Source organism: Vulpes vulpes, chromosome X, assembly GCF_048418805.1.
Source record: "Vulpes vulpes isolate BD-2025 chromosome X, VulVul3, whole genome shotgun sequence".
NCBI lineage: Eukaryota > Metazoa > Chordata > Mammalia > Carnivora > Canidae > Vulpes > Vulpes vulpes.
The window spans coordinates 56,841,833-56,861,480 of NC_132796.1; the positions used below are offsets into that span (position 1 = coordinate 56,841,833).

Below are 19,648 nucleotides of genomic sequence, written 5' to 3' on the forward strand. Positions count from 1 at the left end.
TTCTCTGTCCTAATGAAAAAATAAGCTTTTCAGTTATGTTTACCAGTGAAAACAGCCAGCAGTTCCAGTAGCTTGTGATATACTACTTAGGTTGAATTTCAGGCAGGGGAGCTGAGTTTTATATAAAAAAAACCCTTGTCAAAAGAATGTAATTATTTTCTTAGTTCTTATTTTTGCTAGCATCTAAAAGAAAAACCCATGAACCGTTTAACTTTCTTTGTATTATGGAATATCCATTGGGTTGTAGAGGACAGCTGCCAAGGACTTCTACAGCAATTTGAATCTCAATACACACATAACCTGCTAAAATACAAACATTATTGTTTCAGCTTAAAATCTTTCTGTAAATGTGTGGGAAATATCAGAAAGGGAGACAGAACATAAAGACTCCTAACTCTGGGAAACGAACTGGGGGTGGTGGAAGGGGAGGAGGGCGGGGGGTGGGGGTGAGTGGGTGACGGGCACTGAGGGGGACACTTGATGGGATGAGCACTGGGTGTTATTCTGTATGTTGGTAAATTGAACACCAATAATAATTAATTTATTAAAAAAATAAAATAAAATCTTTATGTAGTGTTTATGGATTAGATCAAAGCAAAAGGAAATTAACATTGAGACTGTACCTTTGTTGTTGAGCTATACATGTGAATCTCAGCATTTTTTAAAAGGCAATAATTATTGTGTTTATATTACAGTTTTTTGGAGGCTGGTACTTCTACATTCAGGCCTACAAAGCACTGAAGCATAAAACAGCAAATATGGATGTACTGATTGTGCTGGCAACCACCATTGCATTTGCCTACTCTTTGGTTATTCTTCTGGTTGCAATGTATGAAAGAGCAAATGTAAACCCTATTACTTTCTTTGATACACCTCCTATGCTATTTGTGTTTATTGCACTAGGCCGGTGGCTGGAACATATAGCAAAGGTAAAGTAAGAAAGGATGACATTTGTTAATATCTTGAGTGGATAAGAGATCATATTTTCTAGACCAGTTATTGGAAATATACATTGATTTATATAGTTAACAAAAGAAGTACTTCCATTTGGGTAATATTTTAAGTTAAATATTCCTTTAGAAGATTTACCAAATTTATGGAATTAATACTGTAGATAGTACAGTATATCCATATTTATTTTAAGAGAGAGATATTTCCTAAGTACTTATTTATATCACGTTTCTAATGGAAAAATTGATGTGACCACAAGATTTAAAATAATGATGGAAAAAAATATTCACCTGTGGGCAGCCTGGGTGGCTCAGCAGTTTAGCGCCCCCTTTGGCCCACGGTGTGATCCTGGAGGCCTGGGATCGAGTCCCATGTTGGGCTCCCTGCATGGAGCCTGCTTCTCCCTCTGCCTGTGTCTCTGCCTCTCTCATAAATAAATAAATAAAATCTTTAAAAAAAATTCACCTGTAATCCCATGCTATAATGGAAATTACTTTCTAATTCTGTTCTATATACCTTTATATTTTAGAAAGTGGCAAACATAGTATATATACTAGTTTATCCTTAACACTAGGAAGTTTTTTCCCTATTTTTGCATTCCAGATAATTATTTGGTATTTTCTAAGTATTCTGTCAAATCATTGTGCTGTGACTCACGAAACCATTTCAGTTTTGTTCTCAATTAGATTGTTCCCAGTTTTAAATTTTAGATAATCCTGCATTAAACATATTCGTGTTTAATAGTAATTTCTATTGAATTAGTATCTTAGGATAAATTACAAAGTATATGAGTAAAGGGCATAAATCTTTTTTTGGCTCATGCTACAAGTTGTAACAATTTTTTGTCAGTAAGAATATGTTAGTGAAGTAGTTTTACAACTTCATCAGGATTAACTCCTGTATAATTTCTTGCTAAGTTAGTAGGCATTAAATGGTATCATAGAGTTGCTTTTGTTTGCATTTCTTCTATTAATAGCAGGAACAAATCTTTTTCTACACACCAGTTATTTTATTTCTTCTTAAATGAATTGCCTGATGATGTCCTTTGCTCATATATCTGAGTTCTTGATGTTTTTCCTGTTAATTTACATTACTTACTTATAAACTATACCTAATAATACATTTTATATTTTGTATACTTCATAGTTTTGAAGTGAAACATATTATAATTTGAACTAATTAATATTCCTAAAGCTACCTTTTTGGCAAATGTTAAGTATTATATCTTTATTTTAGGTAAAACCTGAGCTTTTTTTTTTTTTGCCTTAGCCTTGTTAACATGTTTATTTTCATTTATAGGGCAAAACATCAGAGGCACTTGCCAAGCTAATTTCACTACAAGCTACAGAAGCAACTATTGTAACTCTTGACTCTGATAATATTCTCCTAAGGTATTTATTTTCATTCTTCCCCCTTCTCATTTTAACTTCTTATGAAAAATGTCGAATATACCCAGAGGTAGAGAGAAGAGTGTAATGAACCCACATAATCTATCTCCCAGATTTAACAATTATTCACATTTCATAAAACTTCATTTATACATCCTATCTTTACATTGTTGCAGTAGTAATTGTAATTGCAGTTGTAATTTTAAATTACAGTCATATTGGTTTATTGCTAAATATTCCTATAGTACCTCTATTAAAATAGGACATATTCTTATGTAACTATAATACCATATTGCATTTAACAAGATTAACAATACTTTAGTATCATCTAATATGTAGTCTATATTCTCATTTTTCCTTTTATCTCCAAAAAGTTATTTATTTGTTTATTTAGAGAGGGGTGAGAGAGAGAGCATGAGTGAGCACATGTGTGAGTTGGGGGAGGAGCAGACAGGGAAGAGCAGATGAGGAGGGCAAGGGAGGGGGAAAGAATCTCAAGCAGACTCTGCTGAGCACAGAGCCCAAGGTGGGGCTTGATCTCATCCTGAGATCATGACCTGAGCAGAACAAGAGTCAGATGCTTAACTGACTGATCTATCCAGGTGCCTCTGTCTCCAAAAGTTTTGTTTCTTTGTTTGAAGTTGAAATCAAACAAGGTCCATGTGTCAAGCATTTGACTGACATGTTTCTTTTAATCTAGAACAGCTCTTCCCTCCTATTCACACCCTCTCGCTGCCGCCCTTTGCAAGTGTCTTGTTAAAGAACCATGCATCAATTGTCCTGTAGAATATCACGCAGTCTGAATCAAACTCTGCTTCCTTGTGGTGTCACCTAACTTGTTCTATAACTCCTGTGTTACCTGTAAACTGGAAGTTAGAGCTAAAGACATGAGAAGATTTCATTCTGTTTTTAAAAATTTCATTCTTTTTTATTTCTTATTTGTATACTCATACAATTATATAGGCAAATTTACACAATAAATAAATAGTTTAGTTAAATACAACCTCTCACATTATTTTCTAAAGATTTAACTTATTCATTCAGTCACTATTCAACAAAAATACAGGGCACCCACTGTGTGCCGGGTACTGAGCTGTTCCCCAATAGTAAACAGGACTGACATTGCAGCTCCAGCTTACATGTTAGTTCTAGTTTCCATTGATAGCAATTATGCAGCCACAAGCTTGACCTGAACCAATAAGCTGGCACAGAAAGATCAGGCTGAAAAGCATATTTTCCCAATATTTTAATTCCTATCCAGTGAAGAACATGTGGATGTAGAACTTGTACAACGTGGAGACATCATTAAAGTGGTTCCAGGAGGCAAATTTCCGGTGGATGGCCGTGTTATTGAAGGACATTCTATGGTAGATGAGTCCCTCATCACAGGTATGTTCTTTCAGAGGATCATGACATGAAAGTAAAGTGAATCCACAGTGTTAATAAAAAAAAAAAGGAACAAAAGGTAGAGAGCTTTTTGTAGAAACTATGGAATAAGTAAATGATGAGTAAAGAGAATATGAATTCTGTTTAAGACTGTATTATTTCAATTTCTGTAGATTTACTTTGTGTTTTCCATGATGCTACTGAAAGCTTTTTTCACTGAGGATTGTTAATTACTACAATGTGTAACCCAAGGAAGTTGTCTCATTCTAATGTGGAGTCCAAGAGACTTTGGTAGATTTTCCTGAGCAAATACCTATTTTGTTTTCCTGCCCTAAAGACTGGTCTGGTCTGAGCTGGAATACGATGCCAGGTTTTCCACATCAGGGTCTGCTCTAAGAGATTAAGCTTTAGAGTAGTTTTGGAGATCTTAGATAACTAAGGCAAATCTGGAACAGAACCAACATAATACCTTTCCTGCCTTAACCCTCAGGATAGTCCCAGAAAAGGCTCAGTTTACGGATTATGAGGAAATGATTTAGGAATCTGTGTTTCTCAATAGGGTCCTATTGCCAGTTCAGGTGGGACAGTTCTTCTGGGAGACTGCTTGCACATTGTAATACATTTAGTATCCCTGACACTGGCCCACTAAATTGGAGTAGCAGTACCCCATGCTCCAATAGTTATTATAAACAAGAACTCCCACATTTCTTTTTTTTTAATACTTTTTTTAAATTTTTTATTTATTTATGATAGTCACAGAGAGAGAGAGAGAGAGGCAGAGACACAGGCAGAGAGAGAAGCAGGCTCCACGCACCGGGAGCCCGACGTGGGATTCGATCCTGGGTCTCCAGGATCGTGCCCTAGGCCAAAGGCAGGCGCTAAACCGCTGCGCCACCCAGGGATCCCCCCCACATTTCTAAATGCTCCTTGGGAACATATTTATTTTTTTTCCTTTTTTTAAATTAATTTTTATTGGTGTTCAATTTACCAACATACAGAAAAACACCCAGTGCTCATCCCGTCAAGTGTCCACCTCAGTGCCCGTCACCCATTCCCCTCCAACACCCGCCCTCCTCCCCCCTTCCACCACCCCTAGTTCGTTTCCCCGAGTTAGGAGTCTTTATGTTCTGTCTCCTTGGGAACATATTTAAAACCAATGATCTAAGACTAGGATGCAGCTTTAAAGGTGTCTGCATATAAGAGCTGAATTAATAGATTTTTCTAGTTTAAGGTATGTATCCCTGGGTTTGGCCCAGAACTGACATAAGAAAAAAGGGAGGAAAACTTTGACCTAGGCATTTATCCAGATTCTATTTCATGAAGTAAGAATGTACTTTCCACATATTTTTGACAATTAATAAATAACAACATGTTTCAAGATAGTATTTATTTATGTTCCCTAAATCTATCTTTACTCCTTATGCAGGGGAGGCAATGCCTGTGGCTAAGAAATCGGGCAGCACAGTAATTGCTGGTTCCATTAACCAGAATGGGTCACTACTTATCCGTGCAACCCATGTTGGAGCTGAAACAACACTATCTCAAATTGTTAAACTTGTGGAAGAGGCACAAACATCAAAGGTAACTTAATTCCCTAGGAAAAACAAAGTATTTTTTAAAAGACTGCTCAGTATAAATCTTGACCTAGCTTTTTATTTTCCTTTAACTCTAGTTGCATTAATATGGAGATTATTAAAATATTTGTGTGTAATACCAAATATACTCTGTATTCATTATCAAAAAAGGAAACTTTTATACATGTATTATTATTATTGTTGTTGTTGTTATTATTCTAGGCTCCTATCCAGCAGTTTGCAGACAAACTCAGTGGCTACTTTGTTCCCTTTATTGTTATTATTTCCATTGCTACCCTTTTGGTTTGGATTATAATTGGATTCCTGAATTTTGAAATTGTGGAAACCTACTTTCCTGTAAGTGACTTGTAACAACTCTTTACCATATGCAAAACAGTTTGTGAATCTTTTGTATAAACTATTAGTTGGAAAATAACTTTAGTAATTACTATTATCTTTAAAGGCCTAGAATGGAAGTGTAATAAGAATAACATTTGCATTTCTATAAATATAAAAATTTCCTTCAGGAAAGGAATTTTTTCTTTAATTTTTAAACTTATTTTCATTATGATTTTCCCAAAGCAAGTACTGAACATTTAAATTTTATACCTAGTCTCATTGCCAACATGACTTTGCTTTCTAACAGGGCTGTAGATAATATTGAGAAAAATCATGGGATCTCAGCTCTGTCATATGCCATCAGTGTGACCTTAGGTCAACTTAATTTTTTTTTCTGGATTTTTTTTATTGGAGTTCGATTTGCCAACATATATAGCATAACACCAGTGCTCATCCCGTCAAGTGCCCCTCTCAGTGCCCATCACCCAGTCACCCCAACACCCCGCCCACCTCCCTTCCACTACCCCTTCTTCGTTTCCCAGACTTAGGTGTCTCTCATGTTCTGTCACCCCCACTGATATTTCCCAATCATTTTCTCTCCTTTCCCCTTGATTCCCTTTCACTATTTTTTATATTCCCCAAATGAATGAGACCATATAATGTCTGTCCTTCTCCAATTGGCTTACTTCATTCAGCATAATACCCTCCAGTTCCAACCACGTTGAAGCAAATGGTGGGTATTTGTGATTTCTAATGGCTGAGTAATATTCCATTGTATATATAAACCACATCTTCTTTACCATTCATCTTTCGATGGACACCGAGGCTCCTACCACAGTTTAGCTATTGTGGATATTGCTGCTATAAAAATCGGGGTGCAGCTGTCCCGGCGTTTCATTGCATCTGTATCTTTGGGGTAAATCCCCAGTAGTGCAATTGCTGGGTCGTAGGGCAGATCTATTTTTAACTCTTTGAGGAACCTCCACACAGATTTCCAGAGTGGCTGCACCAGTTCACACCAACAGTGCAGGAGGGTTCCCCTTTCTCCACATCCTCTCTAACATTTGTTATTTCCTGTCTGGTTAATTTTCCCCATTCTCACTGGTGTGAGGTGGTATCTCATTGTGGTTTTGATTTGTATTTTCCTGAACCAGTGATGTGGAGCATTTTCTCATGTGCATGTAGGCCATGTCTATGTCTTCCTCTGTGAGATTTCTGTTTATGTCTTTTGCCCATTTCATGATTGGATTGTTTGTTTCTTTGGTGTTGAGTTTAATAAGTTCTTTATAAATCTTGGATACTAGCCCTTTATCTGATGCGTCATTTGCAAATATCTTCTCCCATTCTGTAGGTTGTCTTTTAGTTTTGTTGACTGTTTCTTTTGTTGTGCAAAAGCTTCTTATCTTGATGAAGTCCCAATAGTTCATTTTTGCTTTTGTTTCTCTTGGCTAGTATCTTGTTGAAAATTTTTACATCTGTGTTCATCAGGGATATTGGTGTATAATTTTCACTTTTGGTGGGATCTTTGTCTGGTTTTGGAATCAAGGGTATGCTGGCTTCATAAAACAAGTTTGGAAGTATTCCATCCCTTTCTATCTTTTGGAACATCTTTAGTAGAATAGGTATTGTTTCTTCTTCAAACGTTTGACAGAATTCCCCTGGGAAGCCATCTGGCCCTGGACTTTTTTGTCTTGGGTGGTTTTTGTTGACTGCTTCAATTTCCACCCTGATTATTGGCCTGTTCAGGTTTTCTATTTCTTCCTGTTCCACTTTTGGTAGTTTTTTGGTTTTCCAGAAATGCATCCATTTCTTCTAGATTGCCTAATTTATTGGCGTATAGCCGCTCCTAATAGGTTTAAAAAATTGTTTGTATTTCCTTGGTATTGGTGTGATCTCTCCTTTTTATTCGTGATTTTATTAATTTGAGTCTTTTTTCTTTTTAATAAGGCTGGCTAATCGTTTATCTATCTTATTAATTCTTTCAAAGAACAAACTGCTCGTTTTGTTGATCTGTTCCACAGTTCTTCTGGTCTCTATTTCATTGATTTCTGCTCGAATCTTTATTTACTCTCCTCTTCTGCTGGGTGTAGGTTTTACTTGCTGTTCTTTCTCCAGTTCCTTTAGGTGCAAGGTTAGCTTTTGTATTTGAGTTCTTTCCAGTTTTTGGATGGATGGTTGTATTGCGATGTATTTCCCTCTCAGGATTGCTTTTCCTGTTTCCCAAAGATTTTGAATGGTTCTATGTTCATTCTCATTAGTTTCCATGAATCTTTTTACTTTTACCCTAATTTCCTGGTTGACCCTTTCATTTTTTAGCAGGATGGTCTTTAACCTCCACGTTATTGAATTTCTTCCAAACTTCTTCTCATGATTGAGTTCTAGTTTCAAAGTATTATGGTCTGAAAATATGCAGGGGACAATCCCAGTCTTTTGGTTTTGGTTAAGATCTGATTTGTGACCCGCTATGTGGTCTATTCTGGAGAAAGTTCCATGTGCACTTGAGAAGAATGTGTATTCAGTTGTGTTTGGATGTAAAGTTCTGTAATTATCTATATGAAATCCATCTGGTCCAGTGTATCATTTAAAGCTCTTGTTTCTTTGGAGATGTTGTGCTTAGAAGATCTGTCAATTACAGATAGTGCAGTATTGGTCTCCCAGTATTAGTGTATTATTATATAAGTATGTCTTAACTTAGGTTATTAATTGATTGATAGTCTTGGCAGTTGCCACATTAGGGGCATAAATATTTATGGTTGTTACTTCCTTTTGTTGGATAGATCCTTTAAGTATGATATAGTGTCCCTCTTCATCTCTTACTACCGTCTTTGGGATAAAGTTTAATTTATCTGATAAATAGCAGGATTGCTACCCCTGCTTTCTTTTGAGGACCATTTGAATGGTAAATGGTTCTCCACCCTTTCATTTTCAGGCTGTAGGTGTCCTTAGGTCTAATATGAGTCTCTTGTAGACAACAAATAGATGGGTCTTGCTTTTTCTTTTTAAGATTTTATTTATTTTTTCAAGAGATATATATATAGAGAGAGAGCGAGAGAGAGAGAGATAGGCAGAGACACAGGCAGAGGGAGATGCAGGTTCCGTGCAAGGTGCCTGATATGGGACTCGATCTGGGACTCCAGGATCATGCCCTGGGCCAAAGGCAGACACTAAACTGTTGAGCCACCCAGGGATTCCCGGGTCTTTCTTTTTTATCCAGTCTGAAACCTTGCCTCTTTTGATGGGATCATTAAGCCCTTTCACGTTCAGAGTTGAAAGATATGAATTTAGTGTCATCATAATACCTATTCAGTCCTTGGTTTTGTGGATTATTTCTTTGGGCGTCTTCTTTCTTTTACAGAGTCCCCGTTAATATTTCTTGTAGAGCTGGTTTAGTGGTCACATATTATTTCAGTTTCTGCATGTCTTGGAAGCTCTTTATCTCTCCTATTCTAAATGAGAGCCTTGCTGGATAAAGTATTCTTGGCAGAACGTTCTTCTCATTTCCTAAATGAGAACCCTGAATATATCCTGCCAGCCCTTCCTGGCCTGCTAGTTCTCTGTGGGTAGGTTTGCTGTTAATATAATAGTTTTCCCCATAAAGGTTAGGGATCTCTTGTCTATTGCTGCTTTAAGGATCTTCTCTTTATCTTTGGAATTTGCAAGTTTCACTATTAAATGTCGAGGTGTTGAGCAGTTTTTATTGATTTTAGGGGGGGATCTCTCTATCTCCTGGATTTGAATGCCTGTTTCCCCTCCCTACGTTAGGGAAGTTCTCAGCTATGATTTGTTCAAATATGCTTTCTGTTCCTCTCTCCCTCTCAGCGCCCTCTGGAACCCCATTTAAAGGTAGATTTTTCCATCTGAGGCTGTCATTTGTTTCCCTTAACCTTTCCTCATGGTCTTTTGTTTTTCTCTTTTTTCTTCAGCTTCTTTCCTTGCCATCAACTTTTCTTCTATGTCACTCACTCGTTCTTCTACCTCATTAACCCTCGTCGTTAAGACTTCCAGTTCGGATTGCATCTCATTTAATTGATTTTTAATTTCTCCCTGAATAGATCTAAATTCTGCAGTCATGAATTCTCTTGAATCTTTTATGCTTTTTTCCAGAGCCACCAGTAGCTTTATAATTGTGCTTCTGAATTGGCTTTTTGGTATCCAACTGTAATCCAAATTGTGTAACTCTGTGGGAAAGAGTACTGTTTCTGATTCTTTTGTTTGTGGTGAGTTCTTTCTAGTCATTTTGCTTAGTGCTTAGTGCAGAGTGCTAAAAGCGGAATTGTAGAAAGGAAGAGAAAAAAGGGGACGGGTATCTTCTGGTTCTATATACTGTAAATCCCTTGACTTCCCCTGGAACTTTCCAGCTCTCTCCTGTCATTCCAGCTGGTCTACTGGGGAAGAGGCCTGCTGTGCTGATTCTCATGTGTGTGTACCTGGGGTACCTGCCCCGCCCCCGCCAGGTTCAGTGCTCAGTGGTAGCTGTTTATCCTGTGAGGCCCCTGTTCCCTGGTGGCCCCGCTCCATCCCAGGCACAGGGTGACACAAGGAGGAACAACAACACTGGCGGCGGCCAGCCCTCCAGCTCTGGAGTCAGCTTCTGCGGTAACTACCGCAGTCTCTCAGTCCACCCTGGCTTAGATGCTCCTGGGGTGGGGGCAGTTGATCTGCACACCTTGGGGTGCCTGGCAGCAGGAGCGTCCTGGCTGTCCTGTGCCCTCCCCGTGTCCATCTGTCCTGGGGGAATGCAGGATCCTGGGCTGTGTCCCCTGGAGCCCTGGGATCTGGGGCCTGTGCTGCTGGAATTGCGCTCCCATGGCTGTGGCTCCTGACGGTAGCAGGGCGCAACCCCCTCCATCTGGAGCCGCTGCATGATCTTCTCCTGAGTCCCCGCAGAGCGTGCACTCCAGCCCTTAACTGAGTTCTGCCCACAGTCTGTGGCGCTGTACCCCCGGGCTCACTTCCTCTGTTAGTGACCCTGGGAACCTGGAGGCTCCACTGCCCCTCTGCGGTTCTAGCCGAGTTCCCTGCTAAGCGCCTTTCTGTCTGGGAAGAATCTGTGCAGATTTTTAAAGTTCCTGTTTCTCTGGGACTAGGCTTTCCTGTCTGGGGAGGCTTTTGCTGCCCAGCCTTATCCCGGCTCATCGCGGGGCTCCTCCCCCAATTGATTCTTTTTTATTTTTTTTCCCCATCTTCCTACCTTGTTAGAAGCGCTAAGTCTTCTCTCTGTAGTGTTCTTGCTGTTCTTTCTTTAAAGCTCCGGCTGAATTAATAGGTTTTCAGGATGATTTGAAATTTATGTAGGTAAGTTGGTGGGGACAGGTGACTTGGGGACCCTACTCCTCCGCCATCTTGCCCAAGGAATTGGTCAACTTAATTTCTCTCTGAGCTTCAGTTTCCTCATTTATAAAATGAGATTCTAATAATATCCATCCTGCATAACTTTACAGTTGTTGTGAAAGTTAAATAAGATGATATATTGGAAACACTTTGTAATTTGTTAAATGCTTTATAAATGTAATGTTAGTGCTTGTTCCTCTCTAAAGTATGGTGTTATAAAGTGTTAAAGTAGACCTGGATTGTGCCTGATATTAGAGATAGAACCTTTAAGTCACTTCTGTTATCCTCAGTTTTGTCACTTGTAATATAGAGATTGTAATACCTAAATTGCAAGATTGGAATTAGTATAGGTGAAAACATGCACATATGACATATATTAAAGCATAGTGGGATGCCTGGGTGGTTCAGTGGTTGAGCATCTACCTTCGGCTCAGGGTGTGAGCCTGGGATCCAGGATTGAGTCCCACATCGGGCTCCTAGTGTGGAGCCTGCTTTCCCTCTGCCTGTCTCTCTGTCTCTGTCTCTGTCTCTCTTTCTCTCTCTCTCTCTCTCTCTGTGTCTCTCATGAATAAATGGATAAAATCTTTAAAAAAAGAGCATAAGCTTTCATGTCTATGAGAGTATCTTCCAGCTGTTTCTATACAGATAAATACCTCTTAGGTGAACATTAAGTTTAAGTATTTGAGAACTTTGTAAGAACCTAGCACCATAGGGACGCCTGGGTGCCTCAGTGTTTGGGCATCTGCCTTTGGCTCAGAGTGTGATCCTGGAGTCCCAGGATTGAGTCCCACATCGGGCTCCTTGCATGAAGCCTGCTTCTCTCTCTGCCTGTGTGCCTCTCTCTCTCTCTGTGTCTCATGAATAAATGAATAAAATATTTTAAAAAGAACGTAGCATCATAAAGCCATTACTAAGAAAGTCTGTTGTGTTTCTTTATTTTTAAAAATGCCGTGATATACACTGCTTCATGTTATTTGTTAATTAAAGAACAAGTAGAAAAATAAATAGATAGATAGATAGACAGATATAGATAGATAGGTAGATAGATGATAGATAGATAGATAGATAGATAGATAGATAGATAAAACAATTAGGATCAGGGGAGTGAGAGTGAGATGTAGAGCCTTACTGGGGACCTGAAGAAAAACTTGCTGCCAGGAAGGACATTTTGAAGATATTATTGTCTAGAAGATGTGTCTCTGGGATCTCATTCCTAGGTATTTATTGAAGATTGGAAAAAAATTAAATCAGGGCCCTTGGAGACACAGAAGGTCATAGCACTTCTGATCTTTGCTATCTCCATTGATACGATAGACTCTTTCTAGTTTGTCTACAACTTTGGAGTCATCAGTGTTCCTGAGACAGTCATAAAGGAGTTTCTCAATTCTTTGGAAGAGAGGTTAGAAATCTCCCTCAACTCAGGGTCCTTGTCTTGTCTCTATCTGTGGCCCTCTGGTCGTTGTCTGGGCCATCTTCTCCATTAGTATTGATTGACTCCTTTTCCAATGGACTTTTTGTCAATAGTTTTGGCAGGTGAAATTCAGTACTTATTGTCAACCTATTGGCTGTTGCTGGTACCTGCCTTATGGGTTCCTCCAAGTTAGGAGAGTCTATTGAAATGCTGACCCTGGGTCAAAGATTATTGACCTCTCCTTCAGATAACTGTACAGATTTTGTGTCCATGTGCATTGGAAAGGTATCTCTTACATGCTTTATGGTAGCAGATGGAGTGGGGGCCCTTTGGCATTCCTAACCGGCTGGGTATTGTTGTTATTTTTTAATTTTTATTTATTTATGATAGTCACAGAGAGAGAAAGAGGCAGAGACACAGGCAGAGGGAGAAGCAGGCTCCATGCACTGGGAGCCCGACGTGGGACTTGATCCCGGGTCTCCAGGATCGCGCCCTGGGCCAAAGGCAGGCGCCAAACCGCTGCGCCACCCAGGGATCCCCCGGCTGGGTATTGTTACCAGGATTCTGGTGGCTCAGATTTTTGTTCTGAAAGTCATCTTGGTGACTGAAGAGCTTTGGCCCATGCTATTGGGCTTCACCATCATTCTAGCTGTCCTACAAATTAGCCCTTCCATTTTGCCCTGAATGTCCTAGATTCTTGGCCATTAGCAGGGAGAGGTGAGTGCTAAGGAGATCTTCTAGTGTTCATGGGGCACCCAGGATGTGACTCAGAGAAGACATTGGGGAAATGAAAGATGAGAGTGCTAGGATGGCACAAGAAAAACAGGTCACTGTACTGGAGCTCTTCAGAAGTACTCAGCTACTGACAGCGTATCATCATTTTCACCATGCTCCAGCTCTCCCAGCAGCTCTCTGTGCTGTGTTCTGTTACTCAATAGGAATCTTCAAAGATGCAGGTGTTGGGAAGCCATTGGTGTGGGTGTGGTTAATAGTGTCTTCACTGTAGTTTCTTTGTTTTTGGTGGAAAGAACAGGGAGGAAGACTCTACATCTGATTGGTTTTGGAGGGATGGATTTTTATTCCATCCTCATGACTATTTCATTGTTATTAAAGGACAAGTATAACTTAAAGAGCTTTGTCTGTATTGCAGTTGTCTTGGTCTTCATGCACTTTTTTGAAATGGACCCAGGCTCCATTCCATGGTTTACTGTGGCCAAACTCTTTAACCAGGGACCCCATCCAGGTGCAATGACAGAGGCTGGTTGTTCCAACTGGACCTCCAACTTTTTGACTGGGCAACTCTTCCCCCTCAGCTGCATTCTGTTTAGGAGCCTACATTTTTCATTTTTATTGTCTTTACTGGCTTGCTTGGTATCTTCTTGGTCTTCCATCCCTGAGACCCACAGCAGGACTTTTGAGGAAATTACATGAGCCTTTGAAGGGCAGGTTAAAGAGGCCAGTAGAGCTGACAAAGGCCCCATTGTGGAGATAAACAGCATCCAACCTGTTAAGGAGACTACCACCAAGGTCTAAGCCATGCGTCCTTCCTGCCTACCTAACCAACACAAAAAAGCAACCTCTCCCTGAATGAATGAGAGAGAGAGAGAGACAGAGAGACAGAGAGAGAGAGAAACCTCATCAGATTGTTACCCAGGACTGTTTCTGAATGCTGCTATTTGATTTCTTTCTCTCAACACACTTCATGAGCACTCAGAGGAACCCAATACTGGAGTTAGTTGGACCTTCAATGGTTTTTTAACATTTTATTTCTTGGACATTCTCTTCTGTTTAGGAGAGACCAAGTGAACATTCCTTCATTTCAAGAAGAATTGATTGCTTGACATATGACAGCTTTGCCAGCTTTTCCTCCCTTGGGTTCTAATATTACCTCACAAGGACATATAGGAGTATAAGAGTAAGGTGTAGTTTCCCCTACCCCAGACTTAACAGGAAGCAGATCTACATGAGTGTGGAGGGTAGAGAGGGATTAAATGAGAGCACCTTCCTCACTTCCATACAGCTCTGGAGAGAAAATTAACTTGAGTTTTATTTATTTTATCTTCTGGTTTTATTACATAAGTATTTATATATTTATAGTTCTTTAAGTATAAAGCAATTTTACCAAATAATGAGAACATAAGGAAATTGAGGCTAGAGGAAAGTGCATAAAGAGAGGTTGTAGGGTAGAAGATTTGATACTGGAAAAGTCAAGGTGCAATAAGAAGACAAGACTTTAGAGAGAAATGTAAAATGTTATTGAAGCATACATATGTGGTGTGTAAGGTTTGCACGTTGCCTCTTAACAATTTCTTTCAGGTGGGAACTCAAGTTTAACTTCTTAGAAAGTCATGTGCCTATATTAAGAAGCTGCTGGTTTCCTTTGGAACTTCTTTCTTTGTTGAAGATTATATGCAGTATTACTTGAAATCTAGGATGATTACTAAAATAGGCATTTTAACTGTTGGTGGGAATGTGAACTGGTACAATAACTCTGGAAAACTGTGTGGAGATTCCTCAAAGAGTTAAAAATAGAGCTACCCTATGACCCAGCAATTGCACTGCTGGGGATTTACCCCAAAGATACAGTGCAATGAAAGACTGAGACGCCTGCACCCCAATGTTTATAGCAGCAATGTCCACAGTGGCCAAACTGTGGAAGGAGCCTCAGTGTCCATCAAAAGATGAATGGATAAAGAAGATGTGGTCTATGTATACAATGAAATATTACTCAGCCATTAGAAATGATGAATACCCACCATTTGCTTCAACATGGATAGAACTGCAGGGTGTTATGCTGAGTGAAGTAAGTCAATCCAAGAAGAACAAACATTATGTGGTTTTATTCATATGGGGAATATAAAAAATAGTGAAAGGGAATCAAGGGGAAAGGAAAGAAAATGGGAAATATCAGAGAAGGTGACAGAACATGAGAGACTCCTAACTCCGGGAAATGAACAAGGGGTAGTAGAAGGGGAGGTGGATGGGGGGATGGGGTGGCTGGGTGATGGGCCCTGGGGGGGGGGCACTTGACGGGATGAGCACTGGGTGTTATACTATATGTTGGTAAATCGAACTCCAATAAAAATATACAAAAGAAAAAAATAGGCATCGTAATTAATGATAGTTGATGGATTCTAATTTTGGATGGAGTACAGAGAAGGGAAGATTAATTCTAGAAATCCTTTCTCCCTTTACTGAACCAAACAAGTTTTTTCCCATGTAGCAGTCTCACTGCTTTTTTAAAAAAAGTACTCCTAACCAGCCATCTGGTGAGGGAGCCTTCCCAATGAGCAAGCAAATTTTGGTTTTTAGGAAATTTTAGCTGTTGATTTTTATTTTTTGAAAGTTTTAATTTTAATTCCAGCTAGTTAACATACAGTGTTATATTAGTTTCAGGTGTAAAATACAGTGTTTCAGTAATTCCATATATCACCCAGTGCTCATCATGACAAATTAACTCCTTAATCCCTGTCACTTATTTAACTCATCCCTCCATCACCTCCCCTCTGGTAACTGTCAGTTTATTCTCCGTAGTTAGGAGTCTATTTCTTGGTTTGTCTGTCTGTCTGTCTCTCTCTTTCTCTCTCTCTCTCTAGTTTTTTTACTCTTTGTTTTAGTTCTTAAATTCTACCTATGAGTGAAATTATATGGTATTTGTCTTTTTCTGACTGACTTATTTTGCTTACCATCATACTGTCTAACTCCATCCATGTGGTTGCGAATGGCAAGATTTTATTCTTTTTTGTGGCTGAGTAATATTCCACCTTGGCTATTATAAATAATGCTGCCATAAACATAGGGGTGCATGTATTCCTTTGAATTAGTGTTTTTGTATTCTTTGTTTAAATACTCAGTAGTATGCTGGATTGAAGGGTAGTTCTGTTTTTAACTTTTTAGGAACTTCCATACTGTTTTCCAGAGTCACTGCACCAGTTCTCACCAATGGTATAAGAGGGGTTGTTTTTTTCCCACAAACTCACAAATACCTGTTATATCTTGTGTTGTTGATTTTAGCCATTCTGACAGGTATGAGGTGATATATCATTGTGGTTTTGATTTGCATTTCCCTGTTGATGAGTGAGGTTGAGCATCTTTTCATGCGTCTGTTGGCCATCTGGATATCTTCTTTGGAGAAATGCCTGTTCATGTCTTCTGCTTATTTCTTGACCAGATTTTTTTGAGGTGTTGAGTATAAGTTCTTTATATAATTTGGATACTAACCCTTCATCAGTATGTTGTTTGCAAATATCTTCTTCCATTCCATAGGTTGCCTGTTAGTTTTGTTGACTGTTTCCTGTGCTGTGCAGAAGCTTTGTATCTTGATGAAGTCCCAATAGTTCATTTTTGCTTTTATTTCCATTGCCTTTGGAGACATACCTAGCAAGAAGTTGCTGCAGCCGAGATCAAAATGGTTGCTGCCGGTGTTGTCATCTAGGATTTTGATAGTTTCCTGTCTCATATTTAGGTCTTTTGCACCATTTTGAATTTATTTATTTATTTGTATGGTGTAAGAAAGTGGTCTAGTTTCCTCATTGTGCATGTAGTTGTCCAGTTTTTCCAATACCATTTGTTAAGAGACTGTCTTTTTCCCATTGGATATTTTTTCCTACTTTGTTGAAGATTGATTGACCATATAATTGTGGGTTTATTTCTGGGTTTTCTATTCTGTTCTATTGTCCTATGTATTTTTATGCCATTATTATAATTGTTTTCATTCCTATAGCTTTGTAATATAACTTGAAGTCTGGAATTGTGACACCTGCAGCTTTGCTTTGTTCTTTCAAGATTGCTTTTGTGGGTCTATATAAATTTTAGGATTGTTCTAGTTCTGTGAAAAATGCTGTTGGTATTTTTTTAAAGATTTTGTTTATTCATGAGAGAGAGAGAGAGAGAGAGGCAGAGACACAGGCAGAGGGAGAAGCAGGCTCCATGCAGGGAGCCTGACGTGGGACTCGATCCCAGGACTCCAGGATCGCGCCCTGGGCCAAAGGCAGGCACTAAACCACTGAGCCACCCAGGGATCCCCTGAGCTACCCAGGGATCCCCAGGTATCTTATTATTAAGGCGAAATTATAAATGGGATTATTTTCTTAATTTCTCTTTTTCCTGCTTCATTATTGGTGTATCCAAATGCAACAGATTTCTGTAGATTGATTTTTGTATCCTGCTACTTTACTGAACTTAGTTTTTTTAGTGGAACCTTTCAGGTTTTCTATATATAATATCATGTAATATGCAAATAGTGAAAGTTTTACTTCTTACTGATTTAGATTTTGCCTTTTATTTATTTTTTATTATTGCTGTCTGATTGCTGTGGCTAGGACTTCTAGTACTATGTTGAATAAAAATGGTTAGGGTGGACATCTTTGTTCTGTTCCCAACCTTAGAGGAAAAGCTCTCTGTTTTTCTCTAGGATGATGTTAACTATGGGTTTTTCATAAATGGCCTTTATTATGTTAGCTATATTCTCTTCAAATCTTCTTTGTTGAGTGTTTTTATCATGAATGGATTGTTGTACTTTGTCAAATGCTTTTTCTGCATCTATTGAAATGATTGCATGATTTTTATCCTTTCTCTTATTGATATGGATTTTTATTTTGTTTTAAGCCATAGCTTTAAAAGAATTCAGAAGGGGCATCCCGGGTGGCTCAGCGGTTTAGTGACACCTTCAGCCTAGGGTGTGATCCTGGAGATGAGGGATTGAGTCCCACATCAGGCTCCTTGCGAGGAGCCTGCTTCTCCCTCTGCCTGTGTTTCTTGCCTCTCTCTCTGTGTGTGTCTTTCATGAATAAATAAATAAAAATCTTAAGAAAAAATGTTAAAGAAAATAAGGACTTCAGAGGAGAATGTTCATAGGTAACTTTGAATTTGTAACCTCAGCAATGGAAAAGGATTTTTCCTGAACAATTATTATCTTGTTGATGTATGTTGTTGCTTTAGCATCACCATATGCTTGTTCATCCATTACCATGTCATGTTACCCTTATTACCACACTTCCACTGTATTAGGTCAAGTACCCTTTTAGGGGTCCATATGTTTGAGATAGTATGAGTAAATGTGCAGTGTAGCCTGCACTTAAGAGAGTATGAATTTATATGCACCGTTACTTTGCTCTAGTTGGAAGTAGTTTATCAGTAGCTTGTTTCCTCTATGTTCCTACAGCCCCTTTTTAAAATATATTTTTTAAGAATAAATTTATTTTTTATTGTTCAATTTGCCAACATACAGAATAACACCTAGTGCTCATCCCGTCAAGTGCCCCCCACAGTGCCCGTCACCCATTCACCCCCACCCCCCGCCCTCCTCCCCTTCCACCACCCCTAGTTCGTTTCCCAGAGTTAGGAGTCTTTATGTTCTGTCTCCCTTTCTGATATGTCCTACCCATTTCTTCTCCCTTCCCTTCTATTCCCTTTCACTATTATTTATATTCCCCAAATGAATGAGAACATATAATGTTTGTCCTTCTCCTATTGACTTATTTCACTCAGCATAATACCCTCCAGTTCCATCCACGTTGAAGCAAATGGTGGGTATTTGTCGTTTCTAATGGCTGAGTAATATTCCATTGTATACATAAACTACATCTTCTTTATCCATTCATCTTTCGATGGACACCGAGGCTCCTTTCACAGTTTGGCTATTGTGGCCATTGCTGCTAGAAACATCGGGGTGCAGGTGTCCCGGCATTTCATTGCATCTGCATCTTTGGGGTAAATCCCAGCAGTGCAATTGCTGGGTCATAGGGCAGGTCTATTTTTAACTCTTTGAGGAACCTCCACACAGTTTTCCAGAATGGCTGCACTATTTCAGATTCCCACCAACAGTGTAAGAGGGTTCCCTTTTCTCCTAATCCTCTCCAACATTTGTGGTATCCTGCCTTGTTAATGTTTACCATTCTCACTGGTGTGAGATGGTATCTCATTGTGGTTTTGATTTGTATTTCCCTGATGGCAAGTGATGCAGAGCATTTTCTCATGTGCGTGTTGGCCATGTCTATGTCTTCCTCTGTGAGATTTCTGTTTATGTCTTTTGCCCATTTCATGATTGGATTGTTTGTTTCTTTGGTGTTGAGTTTAATAAGTTCTTTATAGATCTTGGAAACTAGCCCCCTATCTGATAGGTCATTTGCAAATATCTTCTCCCATTCTGTAGGTTGTCTTTTAGTTTTGTTGACTGTATCCTTTGCTGTGCAAAAGCTTCTTATCTTGATGAAGTCCCAATAGTTCATTTTTGCTTTTGTTTCTTTTGCCTTCGTGGATGTATCTTG

At 39.1% G+C, this 19,648-nt stretch overlaps 1 protein-coding gene and 1 pseudogene across 7 annotated transcripts in view; both read left to right on the top strand.

Annotated features, from left to right (window-relative positions):
• The window catches only part of ATP7A (ATPase copper transporting alpha), a 162,613-nt gene that overhangs the window by 110,468 nt on the left and 32,497 nt on the right, over nt 1-19,648 (top strand). For all 7 annotated transcript variants that reach the window (XM_025985014.2, XM_072743331.1, XM_072743332.1 and 4 more), the window contains 5 exons: nt 696-929; nt 2,251-2,342; nt 3,601-3,728; nt 5,152-5,306; nt 5,522-5,656. In XM_025985014.2, coding sequence (XP_025840799.1) covers nt 696-929; nt 2,251-2,342; nt 3,601-3,728; nt 5,152-5,306; nt 5,522-5,656 — 744 coding nt within the window. The remainder of the gene's footprint in view (nt 1-695; nt 930-2,250; nt 2,343-3,600; nt 3,729-5,151; nt 5,307-5,521; nt 5,657-19,648) is intronic.
• LOC112909186 (solute carrier family 2, facilitated glucose transporter member 3 pseudogene) lies at nt 5,926-13,913 on the top strand (annotated as a pseudogene).